General features: G+C 40.3%; 1 protein-coding gene and 1 long non-coding RNA gene across 2 annotated transcripts in view; one reads left to right on the top strand and one right to left on the bottom strand.

Annotated features, from left to right (window-relative positions):
• The window catches only part of LOC130540707 (uncharacterized), a 131,232-nt gene that overhangs the window by 93,080 nt on the left and 13,074 nt on the right, over nt 1-25,078 (top strand). The window lies entirely within an intron of this gene.
• Nucleotides 1-25,078, bottom strand: part of LOC100969450 (phosphatidylinositol 3,4,5-trisphosphate 3-phosphatase TPTE2-like) — a 108,925-nt gene that overhangs the window by 79,592 nt on the left and 4,255 nt on the right. Inside the window, 10 exon segments of the mRNA XM_063595781.1 lie at nt 3,204-3,257; nt 4,156-4,209; nt 7,616-7,669; nt 8,897-8,924; nt 11,306-11,359; nt 15,497-15,553; nt 18,234-18,342; nt 18,784-18,929; nt 19,021-19,122; nt 20,495-20,640. Of these exon segments, the coding sequence (XP_063451851.1) occupies nt 3,204-3,257; nt 4,156-4,209; nt 7,616-7,669; nt 8,897-8,924; nt 11,306-11,312 (197 nt within the window). The 5' untranslated portion in view covers nt 11,313-11,359; nt 15,497-15,553; nt 18,234-18,342; ... (1 more) ...; nt 19,021-19,122; nt 20,495-20,640.

Raw genomic sequence — 25,078 nt, 5'->3', positions numbered from 1 at the left:
CAATAAAGTAAAGCACAATAAAATAAGGTATACATGTATACACACACGTGTACATATATACTGTATATGTATACATATATGCTAAACAATATATCTACATATACGTATCTATATATACATGCATGTCTATATGCTAAAGTATATATATAAAAAAGACTACTGATGTTATTAATTGGGGTCAGTGCTATAGAATATTCCTATATAGATACATATATGTACATAAAGATATGTATATATCTATATATGCACATATAGATATATGTATATAGATATGTTCATACATATACACACATACATGTATGTAGGTATCTATATATACTAAATATATATATAAAGGATATACCTATATATATACACACATACATATATTCACGTGTGTGTGTATGTGTGTGTGTGTATAGATATATTCTTTAGCAATGACCCAGATTAATAACATCAGTTGTCTTCAATGACACCACCATTGAAAGGTGAGTTACAGCAGATATATCAAAGTAGTGAAAGACTACTGATGTCATTTTATCTGGGCCAGTGCTAAGGATTAAAAAGGTACATGCCAGATCAAGCGACTTCAGAGACTTGCTTTTCTGGTTGAAGTTATGTACAATTGTTCTACTGCATTTATAAACTGGTTGAACTCTGAAAACGTATATGTCAATTAATTACTTGGAATCTAGTATTAATATATCATTTTTTTTCCCTAAAAGAAAGCCTTACATAATGTAAAAAAGCTTTTGGGCCTTAACAAACAGCCTAGTGAATCAAAATTTAAGTACAATTCTTTATTACTTCATTTGTGAGTGAATCTTACCAATCTCATTATCTCCCTCTTTTCTTTCTCCCCATATATTGATGACTCTACCACAGACTACTCTTTTTAGTTCAATGGAGTAATAGCTAAATGATTAAAAATGAATATAGGAAGACTCCACATGTCTTCCTAGACTATTTTTCTGACACAAATGAGTAATAATTACTCTACAATTTATAATCTAGTTACCCTAAAAATTGACATCTTAATCAGTTATTTATTTGAAACCTGGTATTTAACTTTTCTCTAGAAATGAGGTTTCAGATGTTTGCAATGAAATTCTTAGGCCTGTGGAAAAAAACTTAATGAGTGAAGTTTATATACATTTCTTTACTCCTAACCCTAATCCCCAAGTTACCATTTCTGGCAATATTTACATAAGTTCAACTTCAGTTTGTAAATACCCACCTTGCTTGCACTTGTAATTTTCTGCCTTCTCAAGTTCAAATACCAATAACTCTTCACCAATCATGGATGTATTTTCTGCCCCTCAGATACGGTTAAGTAACTGCAGACCTAAGGCAGGGGCTCCATCCAATCTGATGGTGGGTTTGCCTTTGGGACAGTAACCTCATGTGGTAATAGAAGAAGAGATCAGGGTTCTACTAGCTTTGTTCTTTTCTGTTAAGAGCTCCTCAGCTCCCTGCCCACTGTTACCTCCTCCATGCTAAAAATAGCATGGAGTCTCCTCTCTTGGTTCACTCATATTTTCCTAAGGTTTTTGGCTACTGCTAAATAAGAGTGACCAATGCAATAGGAATAAGAAGCATTGCTCTTATGACCTGTTCCTTTTTTATCCAACCAGATCCAAAAAGGATAGAAAGGTAACTGCAGATACTAAAGTAATTAGACTTTAGAAAACAGTGTCTAAGACACTCTGTATTCTTATGGATGCTCCAGACAATGAACTTGCCAAATCTGAATCTCTCTTCTGTACATGTATGCTTTTGTGTGTGTGTGTCTATGTGTATATTTACATATATATATGTTTACATCTAGCTTTTAATTTATTTAGACCTCACTTTTTGTTGAAGGATGCTGCATGAGTTATTGTCATTTCACTGAAGGCAGTGCTCATGGAGTAAAAAGGTACAGAGCCATATAAACACCAAATGATTTTCTCTTTTTTTGACACTATTAGCAAAAACAATTTTTGCACCAAAAGTAGTTTTTCCATAAAAATAAAATATCAACTATACACATATGTAATGGGTGAGGGTATGCAAATCCTACCACGTAAGTCCAGTAAGTAAATTCCAACAATTAACAAAGACTCATTTTTCAATGGCCAATTAATTAAACAATTAAATGACTATATAAAAATTAAACCTATCTACATATTAGAAATATATTTTAATTCACCCATGCCTCCACTGTACTATAAAATGAATAGAGAAAATTTTTATTTACTGGCTTAAGAAATCAATACTACATATTCAACTGATGTACTACTGCTTAATGAGCAATTACAGAATTCACAACCTTGATGTTTCCTTGCAAAAGAAGTGGTAATACGTAGCACAAAGAACCCCTTTAAAAATTAGTCACTGATCAAACACAATCTTTTTATAGCTTCTGTAACATCTAATTAATTTTGTAAATTTTCTTGAGCATTACACTATAATTAACTTGCATCAGGTTTTCCCTATAACTTACATTTTTTATGATTTATTTCCAGTAGAAGTCTGAACATGCCTGTGAAAACCATCCGTCATGTCCTTCCTTTCACCCATCATGCTAGTCTTTCCTGTCCATGAGACACAGGCAAGTAGCTGTGGGCCTAAAGAAGGGCTGCATCCAATGAGCTGGTGGGTTTGGGGTTGGGTCTGGGCACCAACCTCACATGTTGACAGAGGTCTGGACGGTGAGGGACAAGTCCATGTTCCATTAGCTCCATTCCTTTCTGCCCAGGGCTCCACTGCTCCTTGTCTGCTGCTATCTCCTCCATGTCGCAAATAGGATTCTCGCCTCCCCTGGGCGACTCTGGTAGGCTCTCGAACTCAGGAACTCTGAGTCCCTTAAAAAACTGCTTACTAAGAACTAAAGGTGATGAATACACTAACAGGAAGAAGCAACCTTCTATGACTTGCTCCTCTTTATATAACTCCATCAAAAAAGGATGCAAAGTTACCTACAAATGCTACAATGAGAAGAACTGGAAACCCTGTTAAAAAACACCGTATGGCCATGCAGGCTCCTGAGAGAAAATTCCACAAATGTCCATCTGTCTCCTTGTTTTAAGATTCAATTGTGTGCATGGGTTTGTTTGTGTACGTGTGTTGAGAGAAGTGTGTATAGATGGATGGATAGATTTGTTTACATGCCTGTGCATGTGTACATACTTCTATGCACACTTACGCATACATGTGTCTTTATTTACCTATTTATAACTCACCTTTCGTAGATACGTGCCTCCTTGGTTCCTCCTGTCAGTTCACTTGTGTGGGGACTAGAGGATGATAAAAGAATACAGTCAGACAGGTGACATAATTCGAAATTTACTTTTCGGGAAAAACTAGCTTTCATTACTCTAAACATAAACTGGTTAATTTCTGACTATTCATGTGTACAGCACTATGTGGACCTGAAATATCATTTTTTATCAGAAATCAGGATTTATATGATGGCTACCACCATCTTAGGATGGAGAAAATAGTAATGCTTCCAGATTTAAGTAAACCTTTTCATTACAACCTCATCCCAATGTGTGACAGCCTTTGTGGTGGCAGTTATTTCAAACTCAACTCCAATTTTTAGGTAGTCACCCCTCTTAATCCATTGAATGTCCTGCTTCAAAAATCCTCCATTACCTCGTTACTTTCACCCAGCATGGGCGTCTCCCCCAGCCCCAAAAAATGCATCAAGTAACTAGAGGTTTTTCACAGGGGCACAACCCGATATGGTGGTGATATAAGGTCCGGAGCACCAGCCTCCATGGTGGCAGAGTTCTGGAGGCTGGAGAACACCTCCAAGTCTCTTAGCTCTGTTCCTTTCTGCTGAGGACTTCACAGTTACCCGAGTACTCCTACCTCTTCCTTGCTCCAAATAGGATTTTCTCTTCCCTCGGCCCACTCTAGTATGTCTCATACACAGAAAATCTGAGTTTTCAAGGCATTTGGCTGCTACTAACAAATGGTGAAAAGACAGTAACAGCCGGATACTCTGTTCCTCTTTTATCCAAAACAATTGTAAAAATGTGGATGTTTAACTACAGGTGCTACAGTGAGAAGATGAACTGTGTCCAAGACACTCTGTATTGCCATGGACACTCCTGAGAGCAAATCCCACTAATCTGAATATCTTTCTCTGTCACTGTTTTGTTTGTGTGTACATCCTTTATAACTCACATGTCATCGGTGTCTCTATCAATGATGACTTCCACCAGGTCAACAGGATGGGGACTGTGGGACAAACATGATCAGAGTCAGACAGGACACATTATTCTAATGTTTTGAATCAAAGAGCTACACTAACTCTATGAGTGATTCCTTGCATACACTTATTGAACTGGGATGAAATTTTTTCTTATTAGAAATGAGGTTTTATGTGCCAACAGTGAATATCTTGGGCTGTGAATATAGCGATGCATCCAGATTAAGTAACTGCATCTTCACCTCAATGTGTAACAACCTTTTTCGAGGGCAGTTAATTCCAGTTCAACTTTAGTTTTAAGTCCCCTTCTTATAATTTCATCTGAGTACCTCATTCTCTATCACCTCCAATCACCTCCTCAGTTTTCACCCATCCTAGTTGTTATCGGGGGAACCAGCCCCCAGTATGTCAACATAGATTCTTTTCTATTTTCCCTAAGTGTCAGCCAGTCTGAGAAATAAAGAGAAAGAGTACAAAGAGAGAAATTTTACAGCTGGGCCTCCAGGGCTGACATCACATGTTGGCAGGTTCAGTGATGCCTCCTGAGCCGCAAAATCAGCAAGTTTTTATTAGGGATTTCAAAAGGGGAGGGGGGTATGAACAGGGAGTAAGCTACAAGATCACATGCTTGAAAGGCCAATAAAAGATCACAAGGGAAGAGAGGCAGAGCAAGATCACAAGGCCAGGGCGAAATTAGAATTACTGATGAGGTTCCATGTCCCACTGGGCACCCATTGTCACTGATAAACATCTTAACAGCAAACAGGGTTCCAGAGCAGACAACGGGTCCGACTAGAATTCGCCAGGCTGGAATTTCCTAATCCTAGCAAGACTGAGGGCACTGCAGGAGACCAGGGCGTATTTCATCCCTTATCTTCAACTGCGTAAGACAGACACTCCCAGAGCGGCCATTTATAGACCTCTCCCTGGGAATGCATTCCTTTCCCAGGGTTATTCCTTGCTGGGAAAAGAATTCAGTGATACTTCTCATACTTGCTTTCTCCAAGAAGAGAAATAAGACTCTGTTCTGCCTGGCCCCGCAGGCAGTCAGACCTTATAGTTATCTCCTTTGTTCCCTGAAAATCGCTGTTACCCTGTTCTTTTCTAGGATGCCCAGATTTCATATTGTTCAAACACACATGTTTTACAAACAATTTGCAAAGATAATGCAATCATCACAGGACCCTGGGGCGACCTACCTTCTCAGCTTACGAAGATGACGGGATTAAGAGATTAAAGTAAATACAGGCATAGGAAATTATAAGAGTATTGACTGGGGAAGTGATAAATGTCCATGAAATCTTCATAATTTATGTTCAGAGACTGCAGTAAAGACAAGCAGAATAAATTATAAAAGTATTAATTTGGGGAACTAATAAATGTCCATGAAATCTTCATAACTTATGTTCTTCTGCCACAGCTTCAGCCAGTCCCTCCACTCGGGGTCCCTGATTTCCAGCAACAAGTTGTCTTTCCTGCCCAAGAGTTACGGCCAAGTAGCTGCAGGCCTCAAGCGAGGGCTTCATCCCATGTGATGGTGGGTATGGGCCAAGGGAGTCAGCCTCACATTATGGCAGAGCTCTGGAGGGTGTGAAATATTTCCAGGGTTATTAGCTCTGTTCTTTTTTTTTTTGCTGGTGTTTCTCTGCTCTTTGTCCACTCCTATCACTTTCTAACTCCAAGGAGGATTTGCTTCTCTCTTGGTCCACACTACTAGAACAGTCTCATTCCCACAGAAAGGAAAGGTGACAATCACTCACATAATAAGCCTCCCTCTATGAGTTCTTCCCCATTTTCCTACCTCCATTCAAAAAGCAAAAGACTATTCCGTACAAAGCTCATCCTCAGAGGGCTCTGGAAATAGTTTCAAGGGAACTCCTTGTTCCCATGGATGCTCCTGACAGTGAATAGCCCAAATCGCAATCTCTCTAGTGTATATGAATGCATGGATGTGTGTGTTTGTATATGCATATATACATATACAATTGTATTCATGTCACATGTTGCAATGGACAGCCTATTAGAAGATACTTTCAGTTCACACACAGCGCAGTGCTAAAGAACTTAAAACGTTTATAGTAAGACAACATGTAACTTCCTACACTTAACATTTTCAGTTCAATGTAGTTTGCATTAATTTTTTCTTTATTTTTTTTTCTTTCGAGACAGAGTCTCACTCTGTCACCCACACTGGAGTCCGGTGGCATGATCTCGACTAACTACAAACTCTGCCTCCCAGGTTCAAGTAATTCTCCTGCCTCAGCCTCCCGAGTAGCAGGGACAACAGGCGCATGCCCCACGCCTGGCTAATTTTTGTATTGTTAGTAAAGACAGGGTTTCACCATGTTGATCAGGCTAGTCGTGAACTCCTGACCTCGTGATCCACCCGACTTGACCGCCCAAAGCACTGGAACCACAGGTATCAGCCAACGCGCCTGGCCTTCCAATTACTTTTCAGCCTGTAAACTGCTCTACCCTACAGAATTCATGTGTGTATTTGGTTCTTTGGAATCAGCCATGCCATTTACCCTACACATCATACTTTCTATGATTACAGCACACATTTTACACCTATCCAAGACTCACTGACTCAAGAGTTAACCAAAACTCTCTACCACCGGAGCTGACCAATGCATGACAGCCTCTTGTGGGTGAATTTCTTTTAAATTCAACTCCACTGTGTAAGCAGTCATCCCTCTAATCCCATCTATGGCCCCCTTCCTGGATCTCTCCATCACGTCTTTCCTTTCACCCATCATGCTAGTCTTTCCCGTCCATGAGACACAGGCAACTAGCTGCGAACCTAAGGAAGAGCAGCATCCAACGAGGTGCGTGCCAGTGTTTGGTTTTTAGCACCAACCTCATATGTTGACAGAGCTCAGGAGTGTGAGGGACAAGTCCATGTTCCATTAGCTCCATTCTTTGCCCAGGGCTTCACACTCCTTGTCGGCTGCTACCTCCTCCATGCTGCAAATAGGATTCTCTCCTCCCTTGTGTCAATCTGGTAGGCTCTCAAACTCAGGAAATTTGAGTCCTTTAAGAAGCTGCTTACCAGGAACTAAGGGTGACAAATACACTAACAACAAGCAGCAGCTGTCCTATGACTGGCTCCTTTTTATAAAACTCCATTAGAAAAAGATGCAGTGTTACCTACAAAGGCTACCATGAGAAGAATTGCAAACCCTGTTAAAAACCACTCTCTGTGGCCATGCAGGCTTCTAGAAGAAACTCCACATATGTCCATCCGACTGCTTATTGTATGTTTCCATTGTGTGCATGGGTTTGTTAGTGGACGTGTCTTGAGAGAAGTGGGGATGGATGGATGGATGCATGGATGGATTGATGGATATATTTGTTTCTGTGCCTGTGTGTGTGTGACTACTTCTATGCACAGTTATGCATACGTGTGTCTTTATTTATCTAAGTATAACTCACCTTTCATTGATACATGCCTCTGGGTTTGCTGTTGTCAATTCATTCGTGGGTAGACTAGAGGATGATAAAAGAATACAGTCAGACAGGAGACACAATTTGAAATTGACTTTTCTGGAGAAAATAGCTTTCATTACTCTGCACATAAACCAGTGAAGTTCTGACTATGCATGTGTATAGCACTATTTGGTTCTGAAATGTCTTTTTTTTTCATTAGAAAGGAGGATTTGTATGATGGCAACCAACATCTTAGGCTGGGGAAAACAGTAATGCTTCCAGATTTAAATAAACTTCTTTATTATGACCTCAGTCCCAATGCGTGTCAGTCTTTGTGGTGGCAGTTATTTCAAACTCAACTTTTGTTTGGAGGTAGTCAGCCCTCTTATTTCATTGAATGTCCTGTTTCAAAGGCCCTCCATTACCTCCATACTTTCAACCAGCATGGGTGTCTCCCCAGCCCCACAAACAGAGTCAAGTCACTAGAGGTCTGACACAGGGGCACAATCCAATACGATGGTGACAGGAGGTTTGCAGCACCAGCCTCCATGGTACCAGAGCTCTGGAGGCTGGAGAACACCTCCTAGGCTCTTAGCTTTGTTCCTTTCTGCTGAGGGCTTCACAGTTCCCCGAGTACTCATACCTTCTCCTTGCTCCAAATAGGAGTCTCTATTCCTGCAGCCCACTCCAGTATGCCTCATACACAGAAAATCTGAGTTTCCAAGGCATTTCACTGTTACTTACCAAGGGTGAGAAGACAGTAACAGATGGAAGCCTCTCTCTATGTCTGTTTCTCTTTCTAAACAACCGTAAAAATATGGAAGTTACCTATACGTGATACAGTGAGACGATAAAGAAACGGTGTCAAAGATACGCTGTAATACCGTCAACACTCCTGAGAGTGAATCCCAGTAATCTCAGCCTCCTTCTCTGTCACTGATTTGTGTGTGTGTTTGTGTGTACATCTTTTTCTTGTTTTTGAGACAGAGTTTCGCTCCTGCTGCCCAGGCTGGAATGCAGTGGCACGGTCTCGGCTCACTGCAACATCCACCTCCCAGGTACAAGCAATTCTCCTGCCTCAGCCTCCTGAGTAGCTGGGATTAGAGGCACCCGCCACCATGCTGGGCTAACTATTGTATTTTTAGTAGAGACAGGGTTTCACCATGTTTGCCAGCTTGGTCTCAAACTCCTGACCTCAGGGTATCTGCCCGGCTTGGTCTCCCAAAGTGCTCAGATTCCAGGTGTGAACCACTGCTCCTGGCCATGTGTACATCTTTTATAACGTACCTGTCATCAGTGGGTCGATCAATAATGACTGCCGCCAGTTCATTCGGATAGGGATTAAAGGACAAATATGGTCAGAGTCAGACACAATGCGTCATTCTAATGTTTTGCAACAAATAGCTACAGTTAGTCTGTGAGTTACTCCCCGGTTACACTTTGATTATTCACATGTATGTATATCACTAAATGGACCTGAGATGGCATTTCTTTTTTTTATTAGAAATGAGGATTTATATGCCAACAGTGAGTATCTTAGGCTGTGAACATATTGATCCATCCAGAGTAAGTAACTGTATCTACACCTCAATGTATAACAGCATTTTTGGAGGGCATTTAATTCCAGTTCAACTTTAGTTTGTAGGTCCCCCTTCTTAAAATCCCATCTGATTTCCTCCTTCTCTATCACCTCCAATCACCTCCTCAATTTGCACCCATCCTAGTAGTCTTTCCTCCGAAGAGTTACGGCCAAGTAGCTGAAGGCCTCAAGCAAGGGCTTCATCCCATGTGATGGTGGGTATGGGCCAAGGGAGTCAGCCTCACATTATGGCAGAGCTCTGCAGGGTGGGAAAAACTTCGAGGGTTATTAGCTCTGTTCTTTTTTTTTGCAGGGGTTTCTCTGCTCTTTGTCCCCTCCTATCTCCTTCTCGCTCCAAGCAGGATTCACTTCTCCCTTGGTCCACACTACAAGTACACTCTCATTCCCACAGAAAGGAAAGGTGACAAACACTCACATAATAAGCCTCCCCCTATGAGTCCTTCCCCATGTTCCCACCTCCATCCAAAAAGCATAAGAATATTCCTTAAAAAGCTCATCCTGAGAAGACTCTGGAAATAGTTTCAAGGCAACTCCTTATTCGCATGGATGCTCCTGACAGTGAATAGCCCAAATCTTTCTCTCCTGTGTGTATGAATGCATGGATGTGTGTGTTTGTATATGCATATATACATGTATAATTGTATTCCTTTATATCACATGTTGCAATGGACAGCCTACTGGAAGACACTCTCAGTTCACTCACAGCGCAGTGCCCAAGAACTTAAAACGTACATAGTGAGACAACATGTAACTTCCTAGACTTAACGTTTACAGTTCAAACTAGTTCCAATTACTTTTCTTTTGCTTGGTGTTTTTTTTTTTTTTTTTAGAGAGAGTCTCGCTCTGTCGCCCAGGCTGGAGTACAGTGGTGTGATCACAGCTCATTGCAACCTCGGCCTCCCAGGTTCAAGTAATTCTCCAGCCTCATCCCCCCGAGTAGCAGGGACTACAGGCACGCAACACCATGCCTGGTTAATTTTTGTATTTTTAGCAGAGATGGCAGTTTCACCATGTTGGCCAGGCTGGTCTTGAACTCCTGATCTCATGATCCACCTGACTTGCCCTCCCAAAGCACTGGGACCACAGGCGTCAGCAAATGTGACCGGCCTTCCAATTACTTTTCAACCTGTAAACTGCTGGATCCTACGGAATTCACGTGTGTATTTGGTTCTTTGGAATCTGCCATGCCATTTACCCTACACATCATACTTTCTACGATTGCAGCACACATTTTACACCTATCCAAGACTCACTGACTCAAGAGTTAACCAAACTCTCTACCACCGGAGCTGACCAATGCATGACAGCCTTTTGTGGGTGAATTTCTTTTAAATTCAACTTCACTGTGTAGGCAGTCATCCTTTTAATCCCATCTATGGCCCCCCTCCTGGATCTCTCCATCATGTCTTTCCTTTCACCCATCATGTTAGTCTTTCCCATCCATGAGACACAGGCAACTAGCTGCGGGCCTGAGGAAGAGCAGCATCCAATGAGGTGGTGTACTTGTGTTTGTGTTTTAGCACCAACCTCACATGTTGACAGAGCTCAGGAGTGTAAGGGACAAGTCCATGTTCCATTAGCTCCATTCTTTCCCCAGGGATTCTCCGCTCCTTGTCGGCTGCCATCTCCTTCATGTTGCAAATAGGATTCTCTCCTCCCTTGTGTCAACCTGGTAGGCTCTCAAACTCAGGAAATTTGAGTCCTTTAAGAAGCTGCTTAGTAGGAACTAAGGGTGACAAATACACCAACAAGAAGTCGCAGCTCTCCTATGACTGGCTCCTTTTTATACAACTCCATTAGAAAAGGATGCAGTGTTACCTACAAAGGCTACCATGAGAAGAATTGCAAACCCTGTTAAAAACCACTCTCTGTGGCCATGCAGGCTTCTAGAAGAAACTCCACATATGTCCATCCGTCCTACTGTATGTTTCCATTGTGTGCGTGGGTTTGTTAGTGGATGTGTCTTGAGAGAAGTGGGGATGGATGGATGCATGGGTGAATGGATGGACATATTTGTTTCTGTGCCTGTGTGTGTGTGACTACTTCTATGCACAGTTATGCATACGTGTGTCTTTATTTATCTAAATATAACTCACCTTTCATTGATACATGCCTCTGGGTTTGCTGTTGTCAATTCATTTGTGGGTGGACTAGAAGATGATAAAAGAATACAGTCAGACAGGAGACACAATTTGAAATTGATTTTTCTGGAGAAACTAGCTTTCATTACTCTGCACATACACCAGTGAAGTTCTGACTATGCATGTGTATAGCACTATTTGGTTCTGAAATGTCATTTTTTTTTCATTAGAAAGGGGGATTTATACGATGGCAACCAACATCTTAGGCTGGGGAAAATAGTTATGCTTCCAGCTTTTAAAAAACTTCATTATGACCTCTGTCCCAGTGCGTGTCAGTCTTTGTGGTGGCAGTTATTTCAAACTCAATTTTGTCTGGAGGTAGTCAGCCCTCTTATTTCATTGAATGTCCTGTTTCAAAGGCCCTCCATTACCCCCTTACTTTCAACCAGCATGGGTGTCTCCCCAGCCCCACAAACAGAGTCAAGTCACTAGAAGTCTGACACAGGGGCACAATCCAATACGACAGTGATAGGAGGTTTGGAGCACCAGCCTCCATGGTGCCAGAGTTCTGGAGGGTGGAGAACACCTCCTAGGCTCTTAGCCTTTGTTCCTTTCTGCTGAGGGCTTCACGGTTCCCCGAGTATGCGTACCTTCTCCTTGCTCCAAATAGGAGTCTCTATTCCCGTGGCCCACTCCAGTATGTCTCAGACACAGAAAATCTGAGTTTCCAAGGCATTTCACTGTTACTAACCAAGGGTGAGAAGACAGTAACAGACGGAAGCCTCTCTCTATAGTGTGTTTCTCTTTCTTTCTAAACAACTGTAAAAATATGGAAGTTACCTATACGTGATACAGTGAGACGATAAAGAAATGGTGTCAAAGATACGCTGTAATACTGTCAACACTCCTGAGAGTGAATCCCAGTAATCTCAGCCTCCTGCTCTGTCACTGATTTGTGTGTGTGTTTGTGTGTACATCTTTTTCTCGTTTTCGAAAGAAGAGTTTCGCTCCTGCTGCCCAGGCTGGAATGCAGTGGCACAGTCTCGGCTCACTGCAATGTCCACCTTCCAGGTACAGGCAATTCTCCTGCCTCAGCCTCCCGAGTAGCTGGGATTAGAGGCACCTGCCAACACACCTGGCTAATTGTTGTATTTTTACTAAAGACAGGGTTTCACCGTGTTTGCCAGCCTGGTCTCGAACTCCTGACCTCAGCGTATCTGCCCGCCTTGGTCTCCCAAAGTGCTCAGATTCCAGGTGTGAACCACTGCTCCTGGCCATGTGTACATCTTTTATAACGCACCTGTCATCGGTGGGTCGATCAATAATGACTCCCGCCAGGTCATTCGGATATGGATTAAAGGACAAATATGGTCAGAGTCAGACACAATGCGTCATTCTAATGTTTTGCAACAAATAGCTACAGTTAGTCTATGAGTTATTCCCCAGTTACGCTTTGATTATTCATACGTATTATATCACTAAAAGGACCTGAGATGGCATTTTTTTTTTATTAGAAATGAGGTTTTATGTGCCAACAGTGAGTATCTTAGGCTGTGAACATATCGATCCATCCAGACTAAGTAACTATATCTACACCTCAATGTATAACAGCATTTTTGGAGGGCATTTAATTCCAGTTCAACTTTAGTTTGTAGGTCCCCCTTCTTAAAATCCCATCCGAGTTCCTCCTTCTCTATCACCTCCGATCACCTCCTCAATTTGCACCCATCCTACTAGTCTTTCCTGCCCAAGAGTTATAGCCAAGTAGCTGCAGGCCTCAAGCAAGGGCTTCATCCCATGTGATGGGGGGTATGGGCCAAGGGAGTCAGCCTCGCATTATGGCAGAGCTCTGGAGGGTGTGAAATGCTTCCAGGGTTGTTAGCTCCGTTCTTTTGTTTGCTGGGGTTTCCCTGCTCTTTGTCCCCTCCTATCTCCTTCTCACTCCAAGCAGGATTCACTTCTCCCTTGGTCCATACTACGAGTACACTCTCATTCCCACAGAAAGGAAAGGTGACAATCACTCACATAATAAGCCTCCCTCTGAGTTCTTCCCCATTTTCCTGCCTCCATCCAAAAAAGCAAAAGTATATTCCGTACAAAGCTCACCCTGAGAAGACTCTAGAAATAGTTTCAAGGAAACTTCTTGTTCCCATGGATGCTCCTGACAGTGAATAGTCCAAATCTCTTTCTCTCGTGTGTGTATGAATGCATGGATGTGTGTGTTTGTATATTCATATATACACGTACAATTGTATTCCTTTATATCACATGTTGCAATGGACAGCCTACTGGAAGACACTCTCAGTTCACACACAGAGCAGTGCCAAAGAACTTAAAACGTACATAGTAAGACAACATGTAACTTCCTAGACTTAATGTTTTCCATTCAAACTAGTTCCAATTACTTTTCTTTTGCTTGCTTTGTTTTTGTGTTTTTTTTTTTTTTTTTTAGAGAGAGTCTCGCTCTGTCGCCCAGGCTGGAGTGCAGTGGCGCGATCTCGGCTCACTGCAACCTCGGCCTCCCAAGTTCAAGTAATTCTCCTGCCTCAGCCTCACAAATAGCAGGGACTATAGGCACGCACCACCACGCTTGGCTAATTTTTATATTTTTCATAGAGATGGGGTTCCACCATGTTGGCCAGGCTGGTCTTGAATTACTAACCTCATGATACACCCGCCCTGGCCTCCCAAAGTGCTGGGACTACAGGCGTCAGCCACCATGCCCAGGCAGGAAAGTCTTTTGACATACACACCAGCATTTGCTTTTGTAGCATCCTTGGGCCATATTAAAGGCATTGTTAAGCTGGCATTGCATGAAGTGTATAGAAAATAACAGTAATTTGGGGAGATAATAGTAACAACAGCAGCACTTCTTTTATTTAAATGTAGAAAATTAATTAAAATACAAAAAAATATTTTTGTGAATATAATCTTAGGATAGGAAAGAAGTTTCTGAGTATAACAGAAACAGCATTAGTCATAAAAGTAGCAATTATATCTGAACACATGAAGCTTATTATAAAGTTCTATGTAAGGGTGCTGTATTTTACTCTAAATACCAAATGTAAAAACATATTACAGATTTGCCACATGAAGTGGAGATACGACCAATGTATTTGAACATCAAAATTCCTTGAATCTGAAGGATATGGTAAATATGACTTAGCTCACTTAAGACCTAACTTTTTAGAAAGAATTTTAGAATCAGTGTCCAGAACACTATTTTCCCATGAATAATTCTGAGACCAATTTTCAGGAACCTGAATTCCTCCCATCTCCAATATATATTATCACATCACCTTTCATTGTTAGCTCCAGCACAGATTTCTGATGTCAATTCATTGGGATCAGTGCAAAGGATTAAAAGCAAACAGGAAGAAACAACGTAAATTCATACACTCCTTTTTTTTTTTTTTTTTGGTTCAAATTGGCTATGACTGTGCTACAAATTGCAATGTGTCCCTAAAAAATTCTCATGTAAATCTGTTACTTGGCACCTGGTACTTCATTTTTCTCCAGAAAGAAGTCTCTATGTGTTAGTAATATAAATTGTTTAGGACTCTCCAGAAAGTTTAATGAATCAAAATTTAAGTACAATTCTTTATTACTGAACCTGATCATTATGTGTGACAGCAAATTGAACCGAAATTTGCTTCAAATTCATGTTCCATTTGAAGGCACACATCGTTCTTGCCCATTTTGATTTCCTAATTCTCAAGTCTCTCCACCATGTGACTCATGCTCTTCATGAGTCACAGGTATCTTTGCTTCCCCTCAAATAGGATCAAGTGACTAAACCTGAGGCAGGGGCTCCATCCAATGTGATGATGGCTTTGGGTTTGGGCACCAGCTCTGAAGGGTGAGGGACAGATACAGGGTCTCTTAGCTCTTTTCTTTCTGCTAAGGGCTATTCTGCTGCCTGTCCAATGCTACCACCACCTTTTTCCAAGTAGGATTCTCTCCTCTCTTGAATTGCTCTTGATAGAGTCTCATACACAGGCATTCTGATAGTCTCCTAAGGGTTTTGGCTGCCAATTAGTCACAAACAATCTTCGAGTACCAAATGTCCCTCTTCTGACCTGACCTTATTTTTTCCACATAGGTTCAAAAACAACGCTACCTAAAGATGCTTAAACTGTCTTATGGAAAGCTGTTTTTGCCATTGATGCTGCCAGCATTTTTCACCACTTAGATCAGTCAACTCACCCATTGTGGTCATAGTTGTCAGGGCATATGGTAGACGCTGGTAATGAATCCAGAATTCTACCAAAGAGTAAAAAGCACATACAAAAAATAAAGTCAGATATTTTGGAAGGCAATCAGGATGTTAATCTCGACAGTATTTCAGGACACGAAAAATAAAATCAGAGGAATTTTGACAGGAACTAAACAAACAATTTCAGGGCACAACACTAGTACTTCTGAGACTGTGTGTGTGTGTGTGTGTGTGAAAAGACACAGAAAAAAGAAAGAAAGTGTAAGAATAATGAATGTTTCTCTATCAATGGCTAGTTCCTGGTCATCCTTGGTAGGAAATAAACAAGTAGGTAAGTCAAGGATAGCCTAAATTATGTTTAAAACCTTTTGTGAACTTAAAGTACATTATATGTTTAGAATGATTTTGTTTTCTTTTTGTCTGGATTCTCGGTTTTTTTTAATTATATGGCTATATTTTACAAAATCAAGACTTCCTAGCACCCAAACCACTGGCTTAGCTAATTACATCTCTCTACAACTTCATTTCCTCATCTGTAAGTTAAGACACATGCGGAATACACTCCACATCTGTCAACTTCATAAAACCGTGCTGAATATTCAGCATTTTGCAAATATTGGTTTTTAGACCACCTGTTCTCTACACCATATATTATGCCATAAAAATCAGTATGTGGCAATATAAGCTGATACATAGTTCCAGTTTCAAATACACAAACATGCTCATCAAAGTAATACACTCCCAAGACTCAAGAATTAATGCTCTTTGCCACAATTTGCTAACTTTTCAAATGTTTAAATAAGTTTAAGAAACTGATTGCACACTTTTTTTTTTTTTTTTTGGCTGCTGCTGATAAAAACTGGGATTCCCTAGAGCATGCTGAGGTTTCTGGACTTATTTGACCACAGAACCTCGTTCTCACAGTGGAAATGTGTGAGAAACACATTTTAGAAGCAATATATTAAATGGTATCTTTTTATGCCTTTAAGTAAAAGTTCTCCTACACAAACTAATTTTGGACTGTGGTCGATAGCTCAAACCTTTAAGCGCAGATAGACATTAATACTGTGCTATTCTTTCAGCCTGTGAGTAAAGGAGTGCTGGAGTTCAAATTATCAAATCTCGTTAGCCCAGTCTGAGGGCCATGAAGGGAACCTCTCAAGTTCTAAGTGGGTGTTCTCATGCCCTTGAATGGCTCATGGAAATTCATCCAGGTCTCAGGAAAAACAATACCTTTTACAAAAAGAAAGGCATCTAGAGGTATCTGCTGCTTTTCTGCAGGAAGGACAACTGGGTTGTCTATGCAGAATACACTAATAAGTCATAACAGGGGAAAATGTTCAAAACACCAAAAACATAAGAATTTGAGTTTCTGACATAAGCAGCCTTATTGAATGATTACTGGAATTTTCAGATGTCTTCTACCGAGGAAGAGAACTGGAAGACACTCAAATTACTCTTCAGATCCAGGTGACAAGCCAGGACTGCTAAGTGAGTTCCTTGGGAAACTAATCTCCAAAAAGGACACAAGACATCCATACATGTTACCTGAACTCCTTTCAGGGAGAGTATTGCATGAAGTCTGAAATCATACTTTGATAAGCTGCTTGGGAGCACAGACTGACTTCCCTCATGGGACATGAATAAGTAGCTAGCTAAATTGCCTTCTAAGGAAGGTGAGAATGGCAAACTATCCTAAAATAACGTGATCACGCAGAATTCTTAAATGCTTTTTGGTAGACAGGAGAAACCACAGAAGTTTGAGTTAGGTGAACGTTAGCTACACCTTTATAATCACGCTACCAGGTTATAATGAAAAGCAGCTCTCCAATCAAATCTGCCACACATACAGATATTCATTTAACAAAACATTCAGTAGCAAGCAGGCACGGTACATAAGCTTCTGTAAGCTTTCTGTACTTTAGGTGCTCCAAGCATGAAAGGTTCATTCTCAACAGAATCCTAATATTCCAGAGGCCAAAATCTTCCTAAACCTTCCTGGAGATAGGACCATATGAGGATCAAGCCTGGGGTGTCATCTCTAAGTATACACTACAGGCCACATTCATAAACTTTTATCCTGTTTATGCAAGGGTGGGCTGTCTCCAAAACACTTTAGCTGATTCACAGATCTTAAAATGTCATATAATTGTAACATCCATCATGCTGCTTTGTAAGTCACCAATCTCACTAATAAAAGCCCATTTGTGACCTTCACTGTAATAATTAACAATGTTTCAGGTGTTGAGATGGGACCACTGAAGCCCTTTCGGTGGCCATCTCTGTGGAGTGGCTTCCAGAGCTGAGCACTAGGTCACCATCCTGAACAGAGCATCCACCATTAGGGCAAGCAGCCACCCCTATAGGAAAGATGAAAGCGACCAGTAGATGCATGTTATCACACTGCCTAAAATGTCCTATTTTTAAGGACATTAACAGGCATAGAATGAGGCTTGTTTTATTTTTACAATTTTTTTTCTATTTCTATTATTTTTCTATCTCATTACTTTTCTATTTCTATTTGCTGGGTCACAGACAGCAGCAAATTCCATACCTTTGGGGTTATACCAGCTCATGTGCAATAGAAATAGAAATATCAAAGCTCTCAGTCTACCACCTTCTGCTCCAGAGATGTGGCCCAAGCACACCTTTGGACGTGAACCAGGGCAACCCAAGGCAGAGCTGGATACCTGGGAGTTTCTCCCTGTAAGCCCTGGACCTGCTTACCTGAAAGCCAGACTGCTTCTGGCGCCACTGCCACTCAGAAGAAGTTGGGGTCGGTTCAGCCGCTAAAATGACACAAGTCTCAGGTCTCGTGTCTTCAGTACAACCTTCTCTAAGAGGGAGAAATTTATTCAAGATCCTGTTAGCACTTTTCTCTCCTGTTGCCTTTCAGGGTTATAGCTTTTCCTTTTTTCATTTTTTAATTCCCAAAACTCAAGCTTGTTAGATCAAATCTTTACCCCATTCCTGGCAAATAACAAGGTTATTACTATTTGGCCCTACACCCACTAGTTGTCCCCCAGTACCCTGAGGATAAAGGGACTCCGTAATGTCCCTGGGAGGGTAAAGGAATATCAATTAGTGGTCCCCCCAACTGGCTATAAGCAAACTTTCCTGTCTGTGGGCCCCAGAGACCACCACCTAGTTCCCCCACCAAAACTTTACATGATTTTAATTCTCCTGATGAGGATGAGAGGACAACATTAGCCAACAGAGAGGGCAGAGGATGGGATGGGACTACCTTGCTCAGAGACCCTCACCTCTAGGTCTTTACCTCGTATTGAGAATAAGCCAGTACTGGATTAAGAACTCTGTGTCCATGGCAACCCCGAACAGAATCCTGGTGCTCTTGAGATTCTCGTAGAGTAGGGAATAAAACGAGCTTGGTCCAAGACTGCAGAGACTTAAAAATGCGCTGTTCTGCCACACATACAGATACTCATTAAAGATGAGGGAAAAGGGCATGGGGTCGGGGAGAATGTACTAAAACCAAAGACCACAGGATAATCACCTTAGAGCAGAGACGATCTCTCCAGTTATTTTTTCTTTTGTATGTAATGGAGGGGATTCTTCTTATTTACGCTGATGAACTTTTTATCAAGTGTTCGGCTTCCTTTGTGGGTTAGAGAGAATAACCAGAGGGCTCAGTGTTTTCTAGACCATATTAAATTTCACTAAAGTAAGCAAGGTTGATAGGACTTGCAGGGGAAACTTCATTGACTCAAGCTATCATTTTCTAGGATTGTGAGAAAATAAATAGGTGTACATTTAAAATACACTCATATTCTAGCTAGAAGAGAGGATTTTGAGTGTTCTTACAGCAAAGAAATGGTAAATGTTTAAGGCAATGGATATGCTAATTACCATGATTTGATCATTATACCATGTAAAATGTACTGAAACATCACACTGTACCTCATAAATATGTACAATTTGTTATGTATACATTAAAATTTTGATTATAAGAAAAAATAAACTTCAAATGTAAGAAAACAACCCAACTTTTAAAAAATGGGCAAAATATGTGAACAGATACTTAACTAATAAAGATTTGCAACTGACAAGCAAATGAAAAGAGGGCCATCATAACTGGCTATTAGAGAAATGCAGATTCAAACTACAATAAGAAACCACTAGATACCTATTAGAATATCTAAAATTAGAAAGATGGCGTGTTGACAAAGATAGAGAGAAACTGAAACTCTCATACAATGCCAGGAATGTAAAGTGCTAGATCCACTTTGGAAAACAGTTTGGCAGTTTCTTAAGAAGTTAATTAGGTCTTCCAGTTCCCACTCCAACATGCAGAGAACTTGGAAGTCATCACTCCCATCTTCACAACAGGAAAAAAGATAATCAAACTGAAAATCAACAACTTTTCTTAGATCTGTCAGAGAATAGAGGTCACAGGGCAAACCACTTCCTCAAAAACTAGAGAGACAGGTGACTACAGAACATCACAGTTTACCTGAGAGCAGAAGCCACAGGAGCCAGTAATTGGTAGGAACACCTAAATGCTAGTCAATAAATTACTGGTGGCTGAGTGTGGACTAGCTTGAGAGTTAAAAACTTGTTGAAGTCCTGCCTTGGGAACCCCTTATACTTTCATGAATGTTACTTCCAGAAACCCTAGCTGGTTCTCATGATGAAGGCTGAAGAAAATTTCCTCAGGCTCTTTAGGCAAGGAAAAGGGAAAAGCAACCATTTCAAAATATACCCTAGTTGGTGGATAGAGTGAGTGGGTACAGCAACCATTTTGAAATATGCCCAGAGCATTCTATTCTCTGTGTGAAAGCCCTGCCCTAAAGAAAAACTGCTTTATCAGGGCCTTGTCTGACATAGGGGAAAAGCAGTAAGACAACTCTAAACCCCTCTAGTTTTCCTGTCCCACATAAAAGGAGAGGAAAAAAAGAAATCATTACTAAGTCAGTATCAGAAAAATTTACACCTATGTTTTTGTCTAAGAGTACGGTTTGGGATCTTACATTTAGATATTTCTTCCATTTGAGGTTGATTTTTCTGTATGATGTGAGGAAGAGATCTAACTTCATTCATTTGTATGTGGATATCCAGTTGTTCCAGCACCACTTGCTGAAGAGACTGTTCTTTTCCATTGAATGGCCTTGATACCCTTGGGGAAAATCAATTGACCTTAAATGTATGAATTTACTTCTGGACTCTCAATTCTATTCCATTGATCTACATGTCTATCCTTATTCCAGTACTACACAATTTTAACCACTATAAGTAAGTTTTGAAATAATAAAGTGTGGACTCTGCAACTTCATTGTTCTTCTTCAAGATCATTTTGCTTCTTTGGAGTCCCTTGCATTTTCAAATGAATTTTAGGATCAGCAAGTCAATTTCTGCAAAATAGAAGCTAGGATTCTGATAGGAACTGAGTTGAATATGTAGATCAATTTGTGGAGTACTGTCATCTTAACAGTAATGTCTTCCATTCAATAAATCCAGAATGTGTATCTATTTATTTAGGTCTTTACTTAATCACTTTCAATAATGTTTTGTAGTCTTACATTTCTTTTGTTTTAGTCTTATTTTTTAATGCTATTGTAAATAAAATTACTTTCTTAATTTCATTTTCAGGCTACTCATTGCTAGTGTTTCTAAATATAACTGAGTTTTTGCACATTGATCTTATATCTTTTGTGAACTCAATTGTTGCTCCAGCAGGTTTGTTGTTGTTATTGTTGTTGTGGGTTCCTTAGATTTTCTATATACAACATTATTTATCTGCAAAAAATACAGTTTCACTTTTTCCATTCCAATCTAGATGCTTTTTCTTCTTTGTTGTTGGTTTTGTTTTGGTGTTTTTGTCTAATTATCCTGGCTAGAACCTCCAGTACAATGTTGAATAGAAAAAGCAAGAGCAGGCATCCTTGGCTTGTTCCTCATCTTAGGAGAAAAGCTTTAAGACTTTCACCACTAAGTTTAATGGTAGCCGTTGGTTTTCCATCACCACTCAACCAGGTATATAAGAAATATGTAAGGGAGTCCTACAGCTGGAAGCAAAAGGATGATATCTACCATCACAGAAACACATGAAAGTATAAAACCCACTGGTAGAGCAAGCACACAAATAAGAAGAACAATTCAAAAGTTATCACTAAAGAAAACCACCAATCCACAATGATCAACAATAAGAGAGAAAGAAAGGGACAAAGGACACATAAAGCAACCAGAAATCAATTAATAAAATGACAGGAATAACCCTCACATATCAAAAATAGTCTTCAATGTAAATGGATTAAACTTTCCACTGAAAAGACATAGACTGGCTGAATGGATTTAAAAAATAAACATGACCCAAATATATGCCAACTACAAGAAACTCACCTCACCTGTGGAGACACACAGACTGAAAGGAAAGGACTGGAAAAAGATATTCTGTGCAAAGGGAAACCAAAAGTGATCAGGAGCAGCTATACTTATATCAGATAAAACAGACTTTAAGTCAAAAACAGTAAAAAGAGGCCAGGCACAGTGGCTCACGCCTGTAATCCCAACACTTTGGGAGGCTGAGGCGGGTAGATCACAAGGCCAGGAGTTGGAGACCAGCCTGGCCAACATGGTGAAACCCCATCTCTACCAAAAATACAAAAAATTAGCTGGGCATGGTGGCAGGCACCTGTAATCCCAGCTACTCAGGAGGCTGAGGCAGGAAAATCGCTTGAACCCAGGAGGCGGAGGTTGCAGTGAGCCGAGACCACACCACTGCACTCCAGCGTGGGCAACACAGCAAGACTCCATCTCAAAAACAAACAAACAAACAAAACAGTAAAAAGAGACAAAGATGGTCACTACAGAATGACATGGAGATACATTAGCAAGAGGATGTAATAGTTCTAAACATATATGCACTCAATACTGGGATACCCAGATATATAAAGCAAATGTCATTAGATCTAAAGGGAGAGATAGACTGCAATAATAGATGAGGACTTCAACACTCTACTCAGCATTAGACAGATCATCTAAACAGGAAATTAACAAAGAAACACTGATTTTAAGCTGTGCTTTAGAACAAATGGATCTAACAGACATTTATAGAACATTTCATTCAACAGTTACAGAATACACATACCTCTTCACCAGCACATGAAACATTCTCCAAGATAGACCATATGTTAGGACATAGAATAAGTCTCAACAAATTTTCAAAAATCAAAATCATACCAGTAACTTCTCAGACCACAGTGACATAGGATAGGAAATCAATAACAACGAAACTTTGGAATCTGTACAAATACGTGGAAATTAAACAACATGCTCCTGAATGACCTTTAGCTCAAGGAAGACATTAAAGAGGAAATCAAAAAATGTCTTGAAACAGGCTGGGTGTGGTGGCTTATGCCTGTAATCCTAGTACTTTGGGAGGCCAAGGTGGGTGGATTGCTTGAGCCCAGGAGTTTGAGACTGGCCTGGGCAACATAGTGAGATTCTGTCTCTACAAAAAAATACAAAAGTTAGCCAGGTATGCTAGTGTGTGCCTGTAATCTCAGCTACTCAGAAGGCTCAGGCAGAAGGATTGCTTGAGCCCAGGAGGTGGAAGTTCCAGTGAGCCAAGATCGCGCCACTTCATTCCAGCCTGAGTGATAGAGAGAGAGAGACCCTGTCTCAAAAAATGAAATGTCTTGAAACAAATGAAAATTGAAAACAACATAACAAAACCTATGGGATACAACAAAAGCAGTGCTAGGAGGGAAGTTTATAGCAATAAACACCTATATTTTAAAAGTAGAAAGATTTCAAATAAACAAACTAATGATAACTTCAAAGAACTAGAAAAACAAGAACAAAGCAAACCTCAAATTAGTAGAAGGACAGACATAATAAAGATCAGAGCAGAACTAAATGAAATAGATTTCAAAAACAATATAAAGAATCAATGAAACAAAAAGTTCCTTTTTCAAAAAGGTAAGCAAAATCAATAAATGGCTAGTTAGACTAAACAAGAAAATGAAAAAGATGATCCAAATAAACAAAATCCAAGATGAAAAATAAGACATTGCCAGACACGGTGGCTAATGCCTGTAATCCCAGCATTTCTGAGAGGCTGAGACAGGTGGATTGCTTGAGCTCAGGAGTATGCAACAAAGCTGGGCAACATGGCGAAACTCTGTCTCTAAAAAAAAAATACAAAAATTAGCTGGGCATGGTGGCATATGTTTGTAGTCCCAGCTACTCAGAAGTCTGAGGTGGGAAGATCTCGTCGGCCCAGGAGCTTGAGGCTGCAGTGAGTCATGATCACACCACTGCACTCCAGCCTGGGTGACAGAGTGAGACCGTGTGTCAAAAAATAAAGAAATAAATAAATGAATAAAAGTAGACATTACAACTGACACCACAGAAATACCAAAAGTCATCAGACAGTATTATGAACAACTATATATTAATAAACTAGAAAACTTAGAGGAAATGCATAAATTCCTTGACACATATAACCTACCATGATTGAATCAGGAATAAATAGAAAACCTGAAGAGACCAATCATGAGTAATGAAATTGAATCCATAATAAAAAAGAATCCAAACAGTGAAAAGCCCAGGACCCAATGGCTTCACTGCTAATGACTTCACTACCAAATTCTACCAAACTTACAAAGACAAACTAACACCAATTCTCCTCAAACTAGTCCAAAAAACTGAAAAGGAGGGAATTCTTCCTCATTCTACTAGGCTAGCAGTACCCTGATACCAAAACCAGATAAGAATGCAACAACGAAAAAAAGACAGTTACACTCTAATATCCCTGATAAACATAGATGTAAAAATCCTCAACAAAATACTAACCAACTGAATCCAATAGCATATCAACAAGATAATATACCAGGATCAGGTGGGATTTGTCCCAGAAATGCAAATGTAGTTCAACATACATCAATCAACAAAGATAACACATCACATCAACAGAATGAAGAACAAAACCATATGATCATTTCAAGAGATGTAGAAAAAGGGTTTGATAAAATTCAAAAGATCTTCATGATAAAAACTCTCAACAAACTAGGCATTGAAGGAGCCTATTAATACCTCGACATAATAAAGGCTACATATGACAAACCCACAGTTAACATCATCCTATCATGGCTTTCAGCTTTTCCTCTAGGAACTGGAACAAGACAAGGATGTCTATTTTTGCCACTCCTATTCAACACAGTACTGGAAGTCTTAGCCAGAGCAATCAGACAATAGAAACAAATAAAAGACATCCAAATTGGAAAAGAGGAAGTAAAATTGTCCCTCTTTGTAGATGACATGATCTTGTATCTAGAAAAACCTAAAGACTCCACCAAAAACTCTTAGATCTGATAAGTAAGTTCAGTAAAGTTATAGGATACAGCCAGGTGCGGTGGCTCATGCCTGTAATCCCAGCACTTTCAGAGACCGAGGCAGGAGAATCACCCGAGGTCAGGAGTTCAAGACCAGCCTGACCAATATGGTGAAACCCCGTCTCTACTAAAAACACAAAAATTAGCCAGGCGTGGTTGCGTGCGCCCGTACTTCCAGCTACTCAGGAGACTGAGACAGGAGAATGGCTTGAACCCGGG

This window comes from Pan paniscus, chromosome 14 (genome assembly GCF_029289425.2).
Source record: "Pan paniscus chromosome 14, NHGRI_mPanPan1-v2.0_pri, whole genome shotgun sequence".
NCBI lineage: Eukaryota > Metazoa > Chordata > Mammalia > Primates > Hominidae > Pan > Pan paniscus.
Note: the sequence above shows the minus strand (reverse complement) of the source record. Positions and strands in the feature narration are given on the sequence as shown.